The sequence below is a fragment of the Zootoca vivipara genome, chromosome 7 (assembly GCF_965207765.1).
Source record: "Zootoca vivipara chromosome 7, rZooViv2.hap1.1, whole genome shotgun sequence".
Taxonomy (NCBI): Eukaryota; Metazoa; Chordata; class Lepidosauria; order Squamata; family Lacertidae; genus Zootoca; species Zootoca vivipara.
The window spans coordinates 48,104,980-48,117,799 of record NC_142590.1 but is presented as its reverse complement, the minus strand read 5'-3'; the positions used below and the strand labels follow the sequence as shown (position 1 = coordinate 48,117,799).

The 12,820-nt window shown below is 47.7% G+C and overlaps 1 protein-coding gene across 1 annotated transcript; it reads left to right on the top strand.

Annotated features, from left to right (window-relative positions):
* The first annotated feature begins 5,121 nt into the window (after positions 1-5,121).
* Positions 5,122-12,556, top strand: GPR61 (G protein-coupled receptor 61). The gene has a single exon (XM_088674126.1). The coding sequence runs from the start codon at positions 8,727-8,729 to the stop codon at positions 10,089-10,091; it is 1,365 nt and encodes a 454-aa protein (XP_088530252.1). The 5' UTR covers positions 5,122-8,726; the 3' UTR covers positions 10,092-12,556.
* Positions 12,557-12,820: the final 264 nt, after the last annotated feature.

Sequence of the window (12,820 nt, the reverse complement as noted above, 5' to 3'; positions counted from 1 at the left end):
TTTTAAAATGTCTTCACCAACCAATGAAAGACAGCCGGAGAGGGGAAGCTTTAGCCACCCTCGAGCATTTCTAAAGTTGGGACTTCGTATCCCTACTTCCCCTTTTGGAATATTCAGGCCATGCACATGGAAAACCTGGAATCCTGAACGGGGAATGAGGAGGCTTCTAGGACCCAGAAGCTGACACACTCTCCAGGCTTCTGGCTGCCTCTCACCCTTCACTGCAGTGGATCTGTGCATCAGCTACAGTGGAGGAGAAGCAGCAGAGAGGTACCCAGTATGCTGGAAGCCTGCACAGGGAAGGTATGAGAACTGAAGTCTGGATTAGAGAGAAGGGAATGGGCAACTGTGTAGCCAGGCAGCAGCATAGAGACTTCTAGCATAGGCTATTGCCGGTGCTTTCCTATCGCCCAGGTGCCTAGTGTTCGGTGGAAGAAAAGCATATAGCCAGTCCATTCTCCCCAAGAAGCTGAGATGGATATAGGCATAAGCACCGGGGAGGCTAAACATGGGGACTCAAATCTATGTATGTTCTTAAATGCAAAGAGCAACGAGAGCCTGAGCTTTGCAGGAAGGATCCTTCTTTCATGTGAAACTACCGGTAGGAGCTAATCTGCCAGCAGTAGGGCAGAGGAATTAACAGGACCAGCTGTGATTCCCCTCCGCTTGCAAGATCCTTGCTCTCCTCCCTCCTGGCACAAGCTGAGGCCTACTGGTAGTAAGGTGGGTCCCCAAGCACTGGACAGGTGGGTAGCTCAAGGTAAGGAGGATCCAGCAGGGGGAGGGTGTGGGCAGCAGGAGTGGCAGCCTCCTCCACCAGGGTGGGGAACTGTCTGTTGGTATTTAATTCCATTGGAAGAAATTAAAAGTCCAGCACTTGGGAGCTCTTTGTCTCGCAAGGCTGAAGGCAGCACAGCAGAAAACCATGTGAGCAGGAATTGGGGAGGAGGGTGTTGGTCTATGTGTGAGAGAGTGGGTGTCTCTTCTAGACAGAGCAGATCCTGTCGTGTGGCTATATAGAGCTGCACCCACCTGTGTAATCACTTCTGAATCAGGAGGCATGCCAGGTAAGCATTTCAGAGATTCGGGCCATTCATTTCCTGAAATATGGAGCATACATGTGGAAGTGTGAAGTATGGGAATGAGGGAAACCCATGATGTGCGATGATGAGATAAAGAGCAGTACTTTTTTTTCTTAAAGGGGCATCCTATCAATGAAAGGTCATCTGGGAATTTGAGGGAGAAGGCCGAATGTCTGTGGTTGGACCTAGATATGCAGTGGGATACAGACTCTTTTTTTCATGGTCTGATCAGGGCGGACATCGCAGAGCTGGCTTGAAGCTTCCATGCCTCTTTGCTCTGTAGAAGGAAGATGCTGCATGGGACAAGAGAAGAGATGGGGAAAGAAGAGGAGTTCAGTCATTTTAGACCTGGACTTCATGGTCCCACAGAGCTTTAGACATTGCTTACTTTGAAACGTGGCAAGCCAGCTCTGCTGTGTTTGGGGTGGGGCCAGTGGCATAGCAAGGGTGGGTCAGGAGGGTCATGGTCCCAGGTGCAAATTTTGGAAAGGGCACAACCAAGTGTTTCCTGCTTGGCAGGGGGTTGGACTGGATGGCCCTTGCGGTCTCTTCCAACTCTATGATTCTATGATTCTAAGTGCCCCCACGACAGGTTCCCTCATCGAGGCTGGAGCCATGGGGGGGGGGCAAGCCAAGCCGCAGCTGGGCCTTCAGGACTTGGACAGTGGTGGCAAAGAGGAGGGCAGGAGGAAGAGGAAGGGAGGAAAGCACCGCCTGACTCATGTGCATTGCCCAGAGCTGCAAGGACAGGAGGGTGAGGCAACACAGTGGCACTTCTGGCTGAGCGTCTCTCTGACTTATCTCTGCTCCTAGGTTGAGGCTTGTTTGCAAGGACAGACTCCCTTGATTAGACACTGGCCAGTGAAGGGACTGACTGCTGCCCAGGGCAGCACTTGCCCTGCTCCAGACACTGGCAACCCACGCTACGCCCTTGGGTGGGACCTCCTGTCCATGCTGCCAAGTGGGTGATGAAACGTCTGCCCCAAAGTCCCCCTCTGATGGCAACGCTGAAAGGAGCTGCCGCACTGGGCAGGATCTGTCCAATAATGCCATTTCCCCCAAGTGGTCATTGCAACCATGGAATGCTTCAGAGGAGCACTGAACTAGGTGAGCAGGCAGCATACCACCCATTAGACATGCCCTTGCTTCAGCTGTTGTGCCAGTATAGGTGTAGCGGAGCTGTGCTGAACACAGATGACTTTGCTTGCATTATGTGGGATCAAGTCAAAACTCTTATCACCAGACAGGTGCTTTTTTAACTTCGATCCCAGCTCTATGTTTCAAGCACATTTGTTGAGTGCAGGGGGAGGGTGTTTTCTGGGTTGCAACACAGACCCTGAAGTTTTCTGTTTCTATGCAACTCAGGAGGGTAAGTCGTGCACTCTTATGGCTCTTGATATGGATTTGAGGCACATGGAAATCCCATGTGTGAGGCACAGAAGAACTCTTGGGGTCAAATGGATAAGGAAATCTATTTAGGAAAACTGAATGTTTTCCTCCTGAGCCAGATTCATTGGTATAATGGTTGTGGCACATCCATTCCTTGATCAGGATTTCCAGAATGCCCTGGACTAAGCATAGGCTAGTCCATCCCAGGACTTAAACTAGATTGGCAGGGCAGAGGGAATTCTAGAAGGAGGAACTTCTAGGGTGCTTCTGGACAACCTGTTTATTGAGCACTCATCCTGATTTGCTTGCAGAGAGGCAAACAAAGAGTTGCCCCACGCTGTCCACTGTGTTTTCTATCCATCACGCTCCTTGATACATACTGTAAACTGCCCTGTAACCCTTAGATGAAGAGTGGTATATAAAATTAATATATCAGCATCACAAGAAGTCTGAACTTTTGCAAGAGCACCCGATCACCTATAATTGTACAACCTGAATTTACTGCAACGCGATCGAAGCACACCCCAAAATAGCAAGGAAGGAACTCCAGGATAAAACTATATCTCCAAAGCTTAGTCTGTATTGAGATTCTTATTTCTGAGTGTCCCAGGACTCTGAACACAAATATTAGTTCTCATATCAGTTGTCTCCTGTCTACAGAATTCCTTATTTTTATTTTCTCCTGCTCATAATGACCAGCCCCACTGGCTCACTCTGCTTGATGGAGGTTTGTGCAGAGATTTTATCAGCTGACTTAAGATTCCCACCTGATACTTTCCAACTGCAGATGTTTAAAGAGTGCTAAATTATTATTGTGGGGGCCTGATCCATAACTTGAAATGGTTCGCTTATTTTCACTGGCTTTAGAGGGGTTTCATTGATTGAAACAAGCGTAATTAATCATAAGTAGATTGTGCATCGGTCTGTATGTGGACCCACTGTTGGCATGAGCTTCATTTATAGCTAATTCCGCAGCATATTTTCAAATACCACCCACTGGCCTAGTAAGAGCACTTGGCTTTCTTTTTCTTCTCCTGTTATCTAACAATTTCAAGAGTGGCAGATATATCTCATTTTGAACTTCTGAAAAATATATTATTCGGGAATTAATTTTATGACACATCAAAATTAAGATGTGTGGCATTTAATATATAAATATGAGTAAGCTGGGTGGTACGGCAGCTTTGAAATGAATAACATGGGTAGAGCATGTGAGGTTCTGTGTTATTTTATTGTTTTTGGTGGATGTATTTGTCAAATAAGGGGAAAAAACAATAAAATGATGTTTAAAAATACCCAACATGTTTTTGTGGGGTTATAAAACCCCATAGATTTGGCTTTCACTAACCATTTGCTCACTAGCATGCTATGTTGACCTACTCTTTTCATTTCATGCAAATGGTAGTATACTTATTTTGATCTAACAGTTCACAACTGTAGAGCAAGGGATACGTGGAATGGGGTGGAGCAGCTAGCTCCCTGAGAAGGCAAATGTCCCGAGAAGATGCAACTTATGACCGATCAGAGTAGGTCAACCTTCATGGGAACCTGAGCAAATTGGTCCCCTATCCCTAACTGCACTCAGGTATGCCATGCAATCAAGGCACATCACGATAATATTACTTTTATTATTTATACCCTGCCCATGTGGCTGGGTTTCCCCAGCCACTCTGGGCAGCTTCCAGCGCATATGAAAAGATACCCTAATAAAACATCAAACATTAACAACTTCCCGATATCAGGGCTGCCTTCAGACGTCTTCTGAAAGTTGTGTAGTTCTTTATCTCATTGGCATCTGATGGGATGGCTTTCCAAAGGGAGGGCTATGAACCCCACAAAGAAGTCCGTAACCCAAACCATTTCTGCACGATACGTTTGATTCTATACTATACGAGTCGATGATTCAAAGCACTACTATGCCCCTTTAACGGTCATGCTAGAAAAATGTAACCCCGAATGGCTTGCCCCGAAGAATCCTGGGAACGGACTTTTGTAAAGAGTGCTGAGCATTGTTAGAAGGCCCCTTATTCCCCTTGGAGATGTACAATACCCAGTGTGGTTTAATAATCAGTCTCTCTTCCCAGGGAACTCTGAGAATTGTAGCTCTGTGAGGGGAATAGAGGTCTTCTAACAAGTCTCCATGCCCATGATTCTTTGGGGAAGGGAGCCATGACTGATTAATATGGCATAACAGTGCTTTACTATGCATGGTACAGATGTGGCCTCAGGTGGCATGGGATTATATCCCTCTGTCTCCAGGTGTGCATAGTGTACACACTTATTGCTCACAAGGGTGAGGCAGAAAGGGTGCTATGCACATAAAAGGAGCATTTTGCCTAGACAGCTAACCTTGCAACACAGATGGAAATGTAAGCTAACACTGCCTAGAACCCCAACAGAGACGTCGCCTTGGAATTCCAAACACAGACAGCCAACTCCACTCAACAACTGGGGTAGTCAGGTCAGAGATCTGCATGCAAAGTGACACACACATGCTGCAGCAGCAACAGCCTCCAATATCTCCCCTCATCCCGTTTGCCATGTGCGAAGATTTTATCTCATCCAAAGTCCCTCGCTCTAACCCTCCAGTTGCTGATCTCTGCTTGTTGCTTGCTGATTCTGTGTCTCCTCTTGCTCTCCACAGGCATAGTGGATGGGAATGCCCCAACCCATGCAGGCTGTAATGGAAGTCCAACAGCACCCGTCAATATACTCACACCAGGCAGACTCCTGTGCCCTGGCAAGCTCCATGGCAGCTGGTCGGCCAAGAGGTGATGCTATCTGTAGTATGGACACCAAGCTGTAGGGGACACTTTGCCTGCTGTCCTGCAACTGTCCTCAGCACAAGAACCCTGCTGCAGCAACTGACCATCAAGGCCAGATATGTCTTTACCTTTCAAAATCTGCCCTATCCCTGACTGTGCAATAAACACCACTACCATGCTGTGTGTATTTTCCCTCTGTTTGCTAGAGGTTGGGGACAGGGGCCTTGCAGACTCCCCCCTCTTGCATGCAATTATCTAGTTTGCAGCATGAGAAGGGGCAACTTAGCCAATCTGTGGGTGGGCGCGAGAAGTGGGGCAGTTTAATACTGACAAGGCAGGAATTGCACGTGATGGCAGCCAGATAACTAGCCAAACAGGACAGCCATGATCTGGTGCACCCATCAATGTCCAAGGGGGAAGTTCCACCCACCACTCATCTTGTCTCACCTGCACAGGAGGTCTGTGCCACACCCATCAACCTAGAAGAACATGTGGAAAGGAAGCAGGAGGATACACCACTAGCAGGCACTCTGCTGTAGAACAGCTGCAGGAACCAGCCCTCCCAGCTGTCCTGGGCTTGTGGTGGAAGCAAAAGGCAGGTCAGGACCCTGGACAGCTACCAGTGGACCTTGCTACTGGGGTAGTTGACAATATTACCGTAGTTGGATCCACACCATATGTTTAAAGCACATTGCTCTCTCTCCCCCCCCCTCCACCAAAATAAATAAATAAATCATGGGAACTGTAGTTTACTCAGGTCAGGGTACCGGGAACTAGAGATCTGTGATGGGCAAACTATAGTTTCCAGGGTTCTTTGGGGAAGCAATGTGCTTCAAATGTGCTTTAGATATATTGTGCGCTTGTGAAGTTAGCCTCAGTCAAGAGCTGGGACCTTCTGAGGCATTATGTTTTCTGACAAGGCCTACACTATAGTTCTTTGAGGAGCTGGTTGTCTTGACTTAAAGGGTCTTGTCCAATTCCACAGGTGATGACTTCCATGCTGTGTAAACAAAGAAAATGTTATTGAGGGAGGAGGCCCATCCTCTGAGTCTGAGTAGGGCAGAAGAGTTAGGTCCTCTGGCCAGAAAGGCCCAGGGGAGATGCTGAGCCTTCTCCGCACCTATATTTTCTCGTCATTTGTGTCTTCCTTAAGGTAATGTGGGAGAGCAGGTTTGGGGGCCATGACATTGGCCTATCCATTTCATATGCCTCCTCTGGTCCTCACCTGTGCATTGCTGAGCACAGAAGATTTCTTGGCCTAGCTGAGCCACAGTTAGTCTCCCCCACACCTCAGAGATTGCTTTTTGCACTGCCTGGGTCCATTTGTTTTTATTGCTGCTTAGTTCTATGCCTTTATTCCACTACAGACCTATGATTCTTTAATAGTGCATTTTTCATTCTACCTATTATAGGCGGCGGGATTGAACTCTGCTGCAAAGGAGCAGCCATGTCTGTATTTGCCCTCACTTTGTTTATAGAAACGAAATGCTATAGACACCCCAGGCTTTCAGTTGAGGTCAAACTGTGGTATTATTTCTGACCTCTTTCATAGTGTCACTATTTTAGTAGTGTGGGGTAAGAACTGATGAGTGGTAACAACATGTTTATTGGTCAAAGAAAGTGAGATGTAAAAAGCACTGGAGCACTTCTAGAATGTCTTTGCTTTGTTGCATTTTCCTTATGTATCTGGTTTTAAATGATCGCCGTTGTTTTGTGTTTTATGGATTTGTGAGTCACCCTGAGACATTTTCTTCTGGAAACGGACAAAAAAGTGCAACATAAATAAAGGGGTGTGCAGGAGAGATGGCACAACAGCCGGGGGAGGGAAAGGCTGCTCTAATTTACAGACATTGGATGAATGCTCCCATGCCAGACCTGTAAAGCACGTGAGTGCTTATTTAGTAAAGTGTTCTTAAAAATGCCATGTGTAAGCGATCATAATTTGCATCATAGGCACTATCCAATAGGCCAGCACATGGGCCATTTGAAACATGGTGGAAATCTCAGTGCATCCCTTAATTAACTACAGTGGCACCTTGGTTTATGAACTTAATCCGTTCTGGAAGTCCGTTCTTAAACCAAAAACCGTTCTTAAATCCAGGTGCGCTTTCTCTAATGAGGCCTCCTGCCACCGGTGGCCTTCCACCGTTCGGCTTCCATTCGTAGACCGAAGTAAAGTTTGCAAACCAGAACACTACTTCGGGTTTTGCGGAGTTCATAAACCGAATCATTCGTAAACAGGTCTGTTCTTAAACCGAGGTACCACTGTACTGTTTTCCCTTGTTCAATGCCAGCATCATCACAAGGACTAGTGCTATAACATGAAAATCGCAGGTGGTACCGGTATGTGTGCACATGTGCGTGTGTGCTAATCCAGGCTGCTGAGAAGGGGGAAGTGTTTATAGTTTTTTCTCCTTTAAGAGGGAAATTAGAATATTGCTCCAGCACTGTATTATGAAATCCATGGGATGTAGGTTAGAGCTCTGGTCAAAACAGCCTCTATCTGCATTGTCAAAAGAAGGAGAAAATCAATCTCAGGGCTGATATTTCTACTTTCCCTCTACCTTTCTGTGAATTATCTGAATGGAGCTGACAGTCTGAGAACGGCTGCAATAAGCACCTATAAGCCTTGCATAACCACTCTCAGTAATGGTGGTAAAACTACATTTTCTCAGTAGCAGCAAATTGCAGTTTGAGGTATAGTGCTGCAATAGAAAAGCAACTTGGTGGGGGAGACACCTAGATTCCTTGTAACTGACGAGTAGAAATGGCATGTTCATTGGTCAAAGAAAGTGAGCTGTAAAAAGCCCCCTAGGAAAGGGGTCTCATAACCTGCTCTGAGCTTAGATACCATCAGAACTAGGCTACTTCCAGATGCAGCTAACAGCAGGGGTTGTAAGTGCTATTTCAAAGCTAAGCCTTTGCAGTGCCTACGTGCAGGATTACTCAATCCACACTGGTCTCTGAAAGCAAATAAGCTTCCTTGCACAGTACCCTGAAATGTGGGAGCAAAATGAAAAGGTCTTCTTTGTTGTTTAGGGATTTATCAAAGAACCACCATGTAAACTTAACAAGACCTATCTCAGGACTTTCTCTTTGGCTGACAATTGTGTAATTGTGTTTCTTTGTAGGTGCTGACATTTGCCTGGGGAAAAGGCTGTCGTGAGATGCAGCAAAATGAGACCCTTCTCCATCACGAGAACCAATCCCATGGTCCTCTTGCATTGCCATGATATTCTATCTAAAGAAGCACAATCAAAATGAGGTGCAAAATAGCTGTGTTTAATTAAGAACATAATGGCGTACAGAACTGAATGGCAACGGGATACATAAGAGCCCTTTTCCTGCTCAGCTCTTAACACGGGCAAGAATGTGAGTCCAGGGTTTGGGGTTGCTCCTTCTCCATGGCCACTGTCGATTCTCTCTGATCACTCCCTGGGGACCCAGAATAGGATGGGTGATGGACTTGTGAAGGGAGGTGCTAGTCTCCATGGAGCCTTCTCTCCCCACCCAGTGGGTGCGGAATTCCGCCAGGATCAGGAGGCTGCTGCAGACAAGCCAGAGCTCTCTGCTCCTCAATTCCAGCCTCGACACCAAGACCAGAGATGTGGCCTCTGAGTCTGTGGGCCTCTTCTTCATGCTCTTGATTGACTTGACAGCCATTGTAGGCAATGTAGCCATTATGACAGTCATCATCAAGACGCCTGCACTGAGGAAGTTCGTCTTTGTGTTCCACCTCTGCCTGGTGGATCTCCTGGCTGCTGTCACCCTGATGCCTCTGGCTATGCTGTCCAGCTCCGCCTTCTTTGACGGCACGGCCTTTGGGGATGCCATATGCCACATCTACCTGTTTTTGAGCATCTGCTTCATCACCATGTGCATCCTCTCCATCTCGGCCATTAACGTTGAGCGCTACTACTACGTGGTGCACCCCATGCGCTACGAGGTGAAAATGACTGTGGGCCTGGTTGTCTGTGTCCTGGTTGGCGTCTGGATCAAAGCTGTGGTCATGTCCATCATCCCTATCCTGGGCTGGCTCTCCCAAGACCGTGCCAGTAGTTCAGCAGCCTATGGTAGACAGAGCTGCACCTTGCAGTGGAGTCGGAGTGCCTACTGCAAATTCTTTGTGGTTTTCTTTGCTCTTTTCTACTTCCTCTTGCCTGTCCTCATCATTTTGGTTGTCTACTGCAGCATGTTCAAAGTGGCCAGAGTGGCTGCCATGCACCATGGCCCACTCCCCACTTGGATGGAGACCCCACGGCAGCGGTCAGAATCCCTTAGCAGTAGATCCACCATGGTGACTAGTTCAGGAGCCCCTCGGACTACCCCTCAGAGGACGTTTGGGGGTGGGAAAGCTGTCATCATCCTCCTGGCTGTGGGGGGCCAATTCCTCTTCTGTTGGCTGCCATATTTCTCCTTTCATCTCTACTCTGTGCTGAGCTCCCATTTCCCCGGCCGGCAGACAGAGAATGTGGTTACTTGGATTGGCTACTTTTCCTTCACCTCCAATCCTTTCTTTTACGGGTGCCTCAATCGACAGATCCGAGGAGAGCTGAGCAAGCACCTCACCTGTTTCTTCAAGCAGCCACCGGAGGAAGACCTCAGGTTACCCAGCAGAGAAGGCTCCATTGAGGAGAACTTCTTGCAGTTCCTACAAGGGACGGGTTGCAATGCTGAGGCCAGAAACACTCTTACCCACCCTAGCCCTAAAAGGGACCAGCCGACCATTGATTTCCGAATCCCAGGTCAAATTGCAGAAGAGACCTCGGAGTTCCTTGACCAGCACATGAACAGTGACATCACTGTATCCGACAGCTACATCAGGGCTGCACGTTCACCCAAACCTGAGTTGTAGCTCTTTTTGCACTTGACAATCTAGTTTCATTGGTGTGTGAAATAATGCAGAACATAGCAGCTGGTGAAGGGCGGGGGAGATTGGGAGCACTTAATAAATACAACCATGGCATTTGGGAACTTATCGCTCCAAGAAACAGCTCCTACTAGTATCTCAGTCATTTCATTCCGTTTGATGGTAACTGCTCTCCCCACTTGCATTTCAACTCATTCTTAAGGGTTGGAGTCAGAAACAGCCTCACATTTCAAGACTTCCAGAAGTTTCCATCTGTCTCGGGGATGGGGAACCTGTGGTTCTCCAGAAGTTGCTGGACTACAACTCCTGGCATCTCTGGCCACTGGCCATGCTGGCTAGGGCTGATGGGAGTTGGAGTCCAACAGCATCCATCCATACCCCCCTGCCAATTTACAAAAGTCATTTGCTTTGAACTTCGGGGGGGGGGGTAGTCCTGTTGTAGAACAAAGGGCCTGCCAAGCAGGGCTCCCTCCCTGCGTTTATCTTCTGTTAAGCTGGTGTCCCTTGACTTAAAGGATGAAGTGAGGTTTCCCATTGTTCTTGGGGCCCCACATGACTGAGCCACGCAGGGGTGGATGGAGTCAGCTGTGGCAGAACAACTGACCTTTATGATGGAGGAAGGTTTTAAAGGAGCATTTTGGTGTCCTACTAGGAACGTTTCACACTGTATTTCCTTCCTGTCAGTGAAGCACGGGGAATGTGCTCTATGGCAGAAAGTGAACCAGACACTGGCAATCTCAAGCGACAGGAGACAGGTTTTTGCCTCACTTGACCTGGGTCTTCAGTCAACCAAAGTCACTGACTTCTGTAAGGGAAAGTAAATGCCACCTGTCTTACTGAGTTTGCTAGTTTGAAAATGTAAGGGCTCTTGCAAAAGATGGCTGTGGTGCGGAGGCAAAGGGTCTTGACGCATGGAGCATTCAGAGGCCCACTGCCTCCTCTCCCTAGCAGCCTGTCCCACTAGACTCCCCGTGTGTTTCTGTAGGGGGTGGGGTGGGAAGACATGTCATGCTGGAAAAATAGGTGGACCAATTGGGCTGTCATGTACATCTGCCTCCTCCATCTTGGATCCTCAAATTCTTGTTGGACTACAATTCCCATCACCCCTGACCTTGCTCCCTGCTGGCTGGGGATGGTGGGTGTTGCTGTTCAACAACATCTAGGAACTAAAGCTTAGAAAAGGTTTTATTGATGATGCTGATGCTGGCCCAGTACATGTAATATTTACCCAGAATCAGCAGGAAGCCTGATTATTAACTGCCTTCTTCTTCCCACACAGTCTACCAAGCAATTGGTTAAAAGTTGGGTCTAGGGGTCCTGCTATCTCCAGACTGCAAGGTGAATTGAGTGTCATTGTCCCTCAGCTCCCTATCTAGTCCCTACCTCCTGTCCCATCCTTCACACCTCCGGCTTAAGATTGATGTCCGCCTTGGGATGCTTCCAGATGCAGAGATTTGTGGGTGGGTGGGTGGCATGCTCACCGATGCCCTGCTGCCCATCGCCCAGTCTTTGCCAGCTTGGTTCTTTACAGATGTTTGGGACCACAACTCTGATCAGACCCAGCCAATCTGATTGTGGTGGCTGGAGTTGATGGGGCAAGGGTTGTAGTCCAAAGCATCAGAAGGAAATCAGGCCAGCAGAAGCTGGACTAGCAATTGGCAAAGCAGCCACAGTTCCAAGACACTGGCAGTTTCAACACACACACAGCAATGCTTCCTTCTTAGAGGCATTACTGTACTTCTGATTTGGCACTACCAGTTCTATTAGAAGTGATCCTCCTAGCAATACAGGTCAAGAGCTGTCAAACTAGGTGTGATGCTGTCAGACTTGTTTGGAGATGACATTGGCAGAGGTACAACATCATTCCATCTTAGAATTAAATTGGAAAACACCTAATAAACACAGGCCTTTCCCCCGCATCCCTGCTCAAATTAAGCAATGACTTAGAACAGCTTTCATCCCACTGCCCCCCCCCTTTACAAATAACGTTTTGCTTTCTCCAGCCTCCCTATTGCTGAAAAAAATGGTGTGTTTGTTAAACCCTGCCCGCCCGCCTACTACACTGCAAACTTTTTGTTTAATTCCCTAGTGAATTACTTCTAGTCCAGCTCTATTGGCTTCTGACCACTGATCAACAACAGTTTCCGACAATCTAGGCCTCTAAGCATCATATTCTAAGGTGGACGAGATGGGCAGTCACTAAAACACACAGATGCACAAACACACTCCACAAGCACCCTTAAGGAAGCAGAAGCACTGGCATCTCAGGGAGTGTGGAATGGAAATGACAGCCTCACCCAGAGCTCATGATGCCTTCAAACCCAGTAGGTAATGTAAGGTCCTGTGATGGTGACCAGCGGGAGTATTTTGGTGGCCTAACCATCTCTGCATGAATGTGATTGTACTGTGAGATACGGCATCTTGCGTTCTAGTAAAGAATCTGGTGTTGTTTCTTTTTCAGACTCCACAATCTCAGCTTTCAGTTTACATATATAGATATATGGTCCTTACAGGTGTTGCATAGAAAACGTAGGGGGTGGAATTCAAGGTTGCCCTGTTGCAAATGTTCCATCTATGCAAGCATATTAGCTTGCTGGAAAGGAAAATCCCCTCTCCCCTCCTCCTGCATGTTCTTGGGGTTCTCTTGACTCCATCCCCAGGACCCCCACCCAGGCTAATTGAAGGGTGTGGGGAAAGGAGGGGACATTCCATTG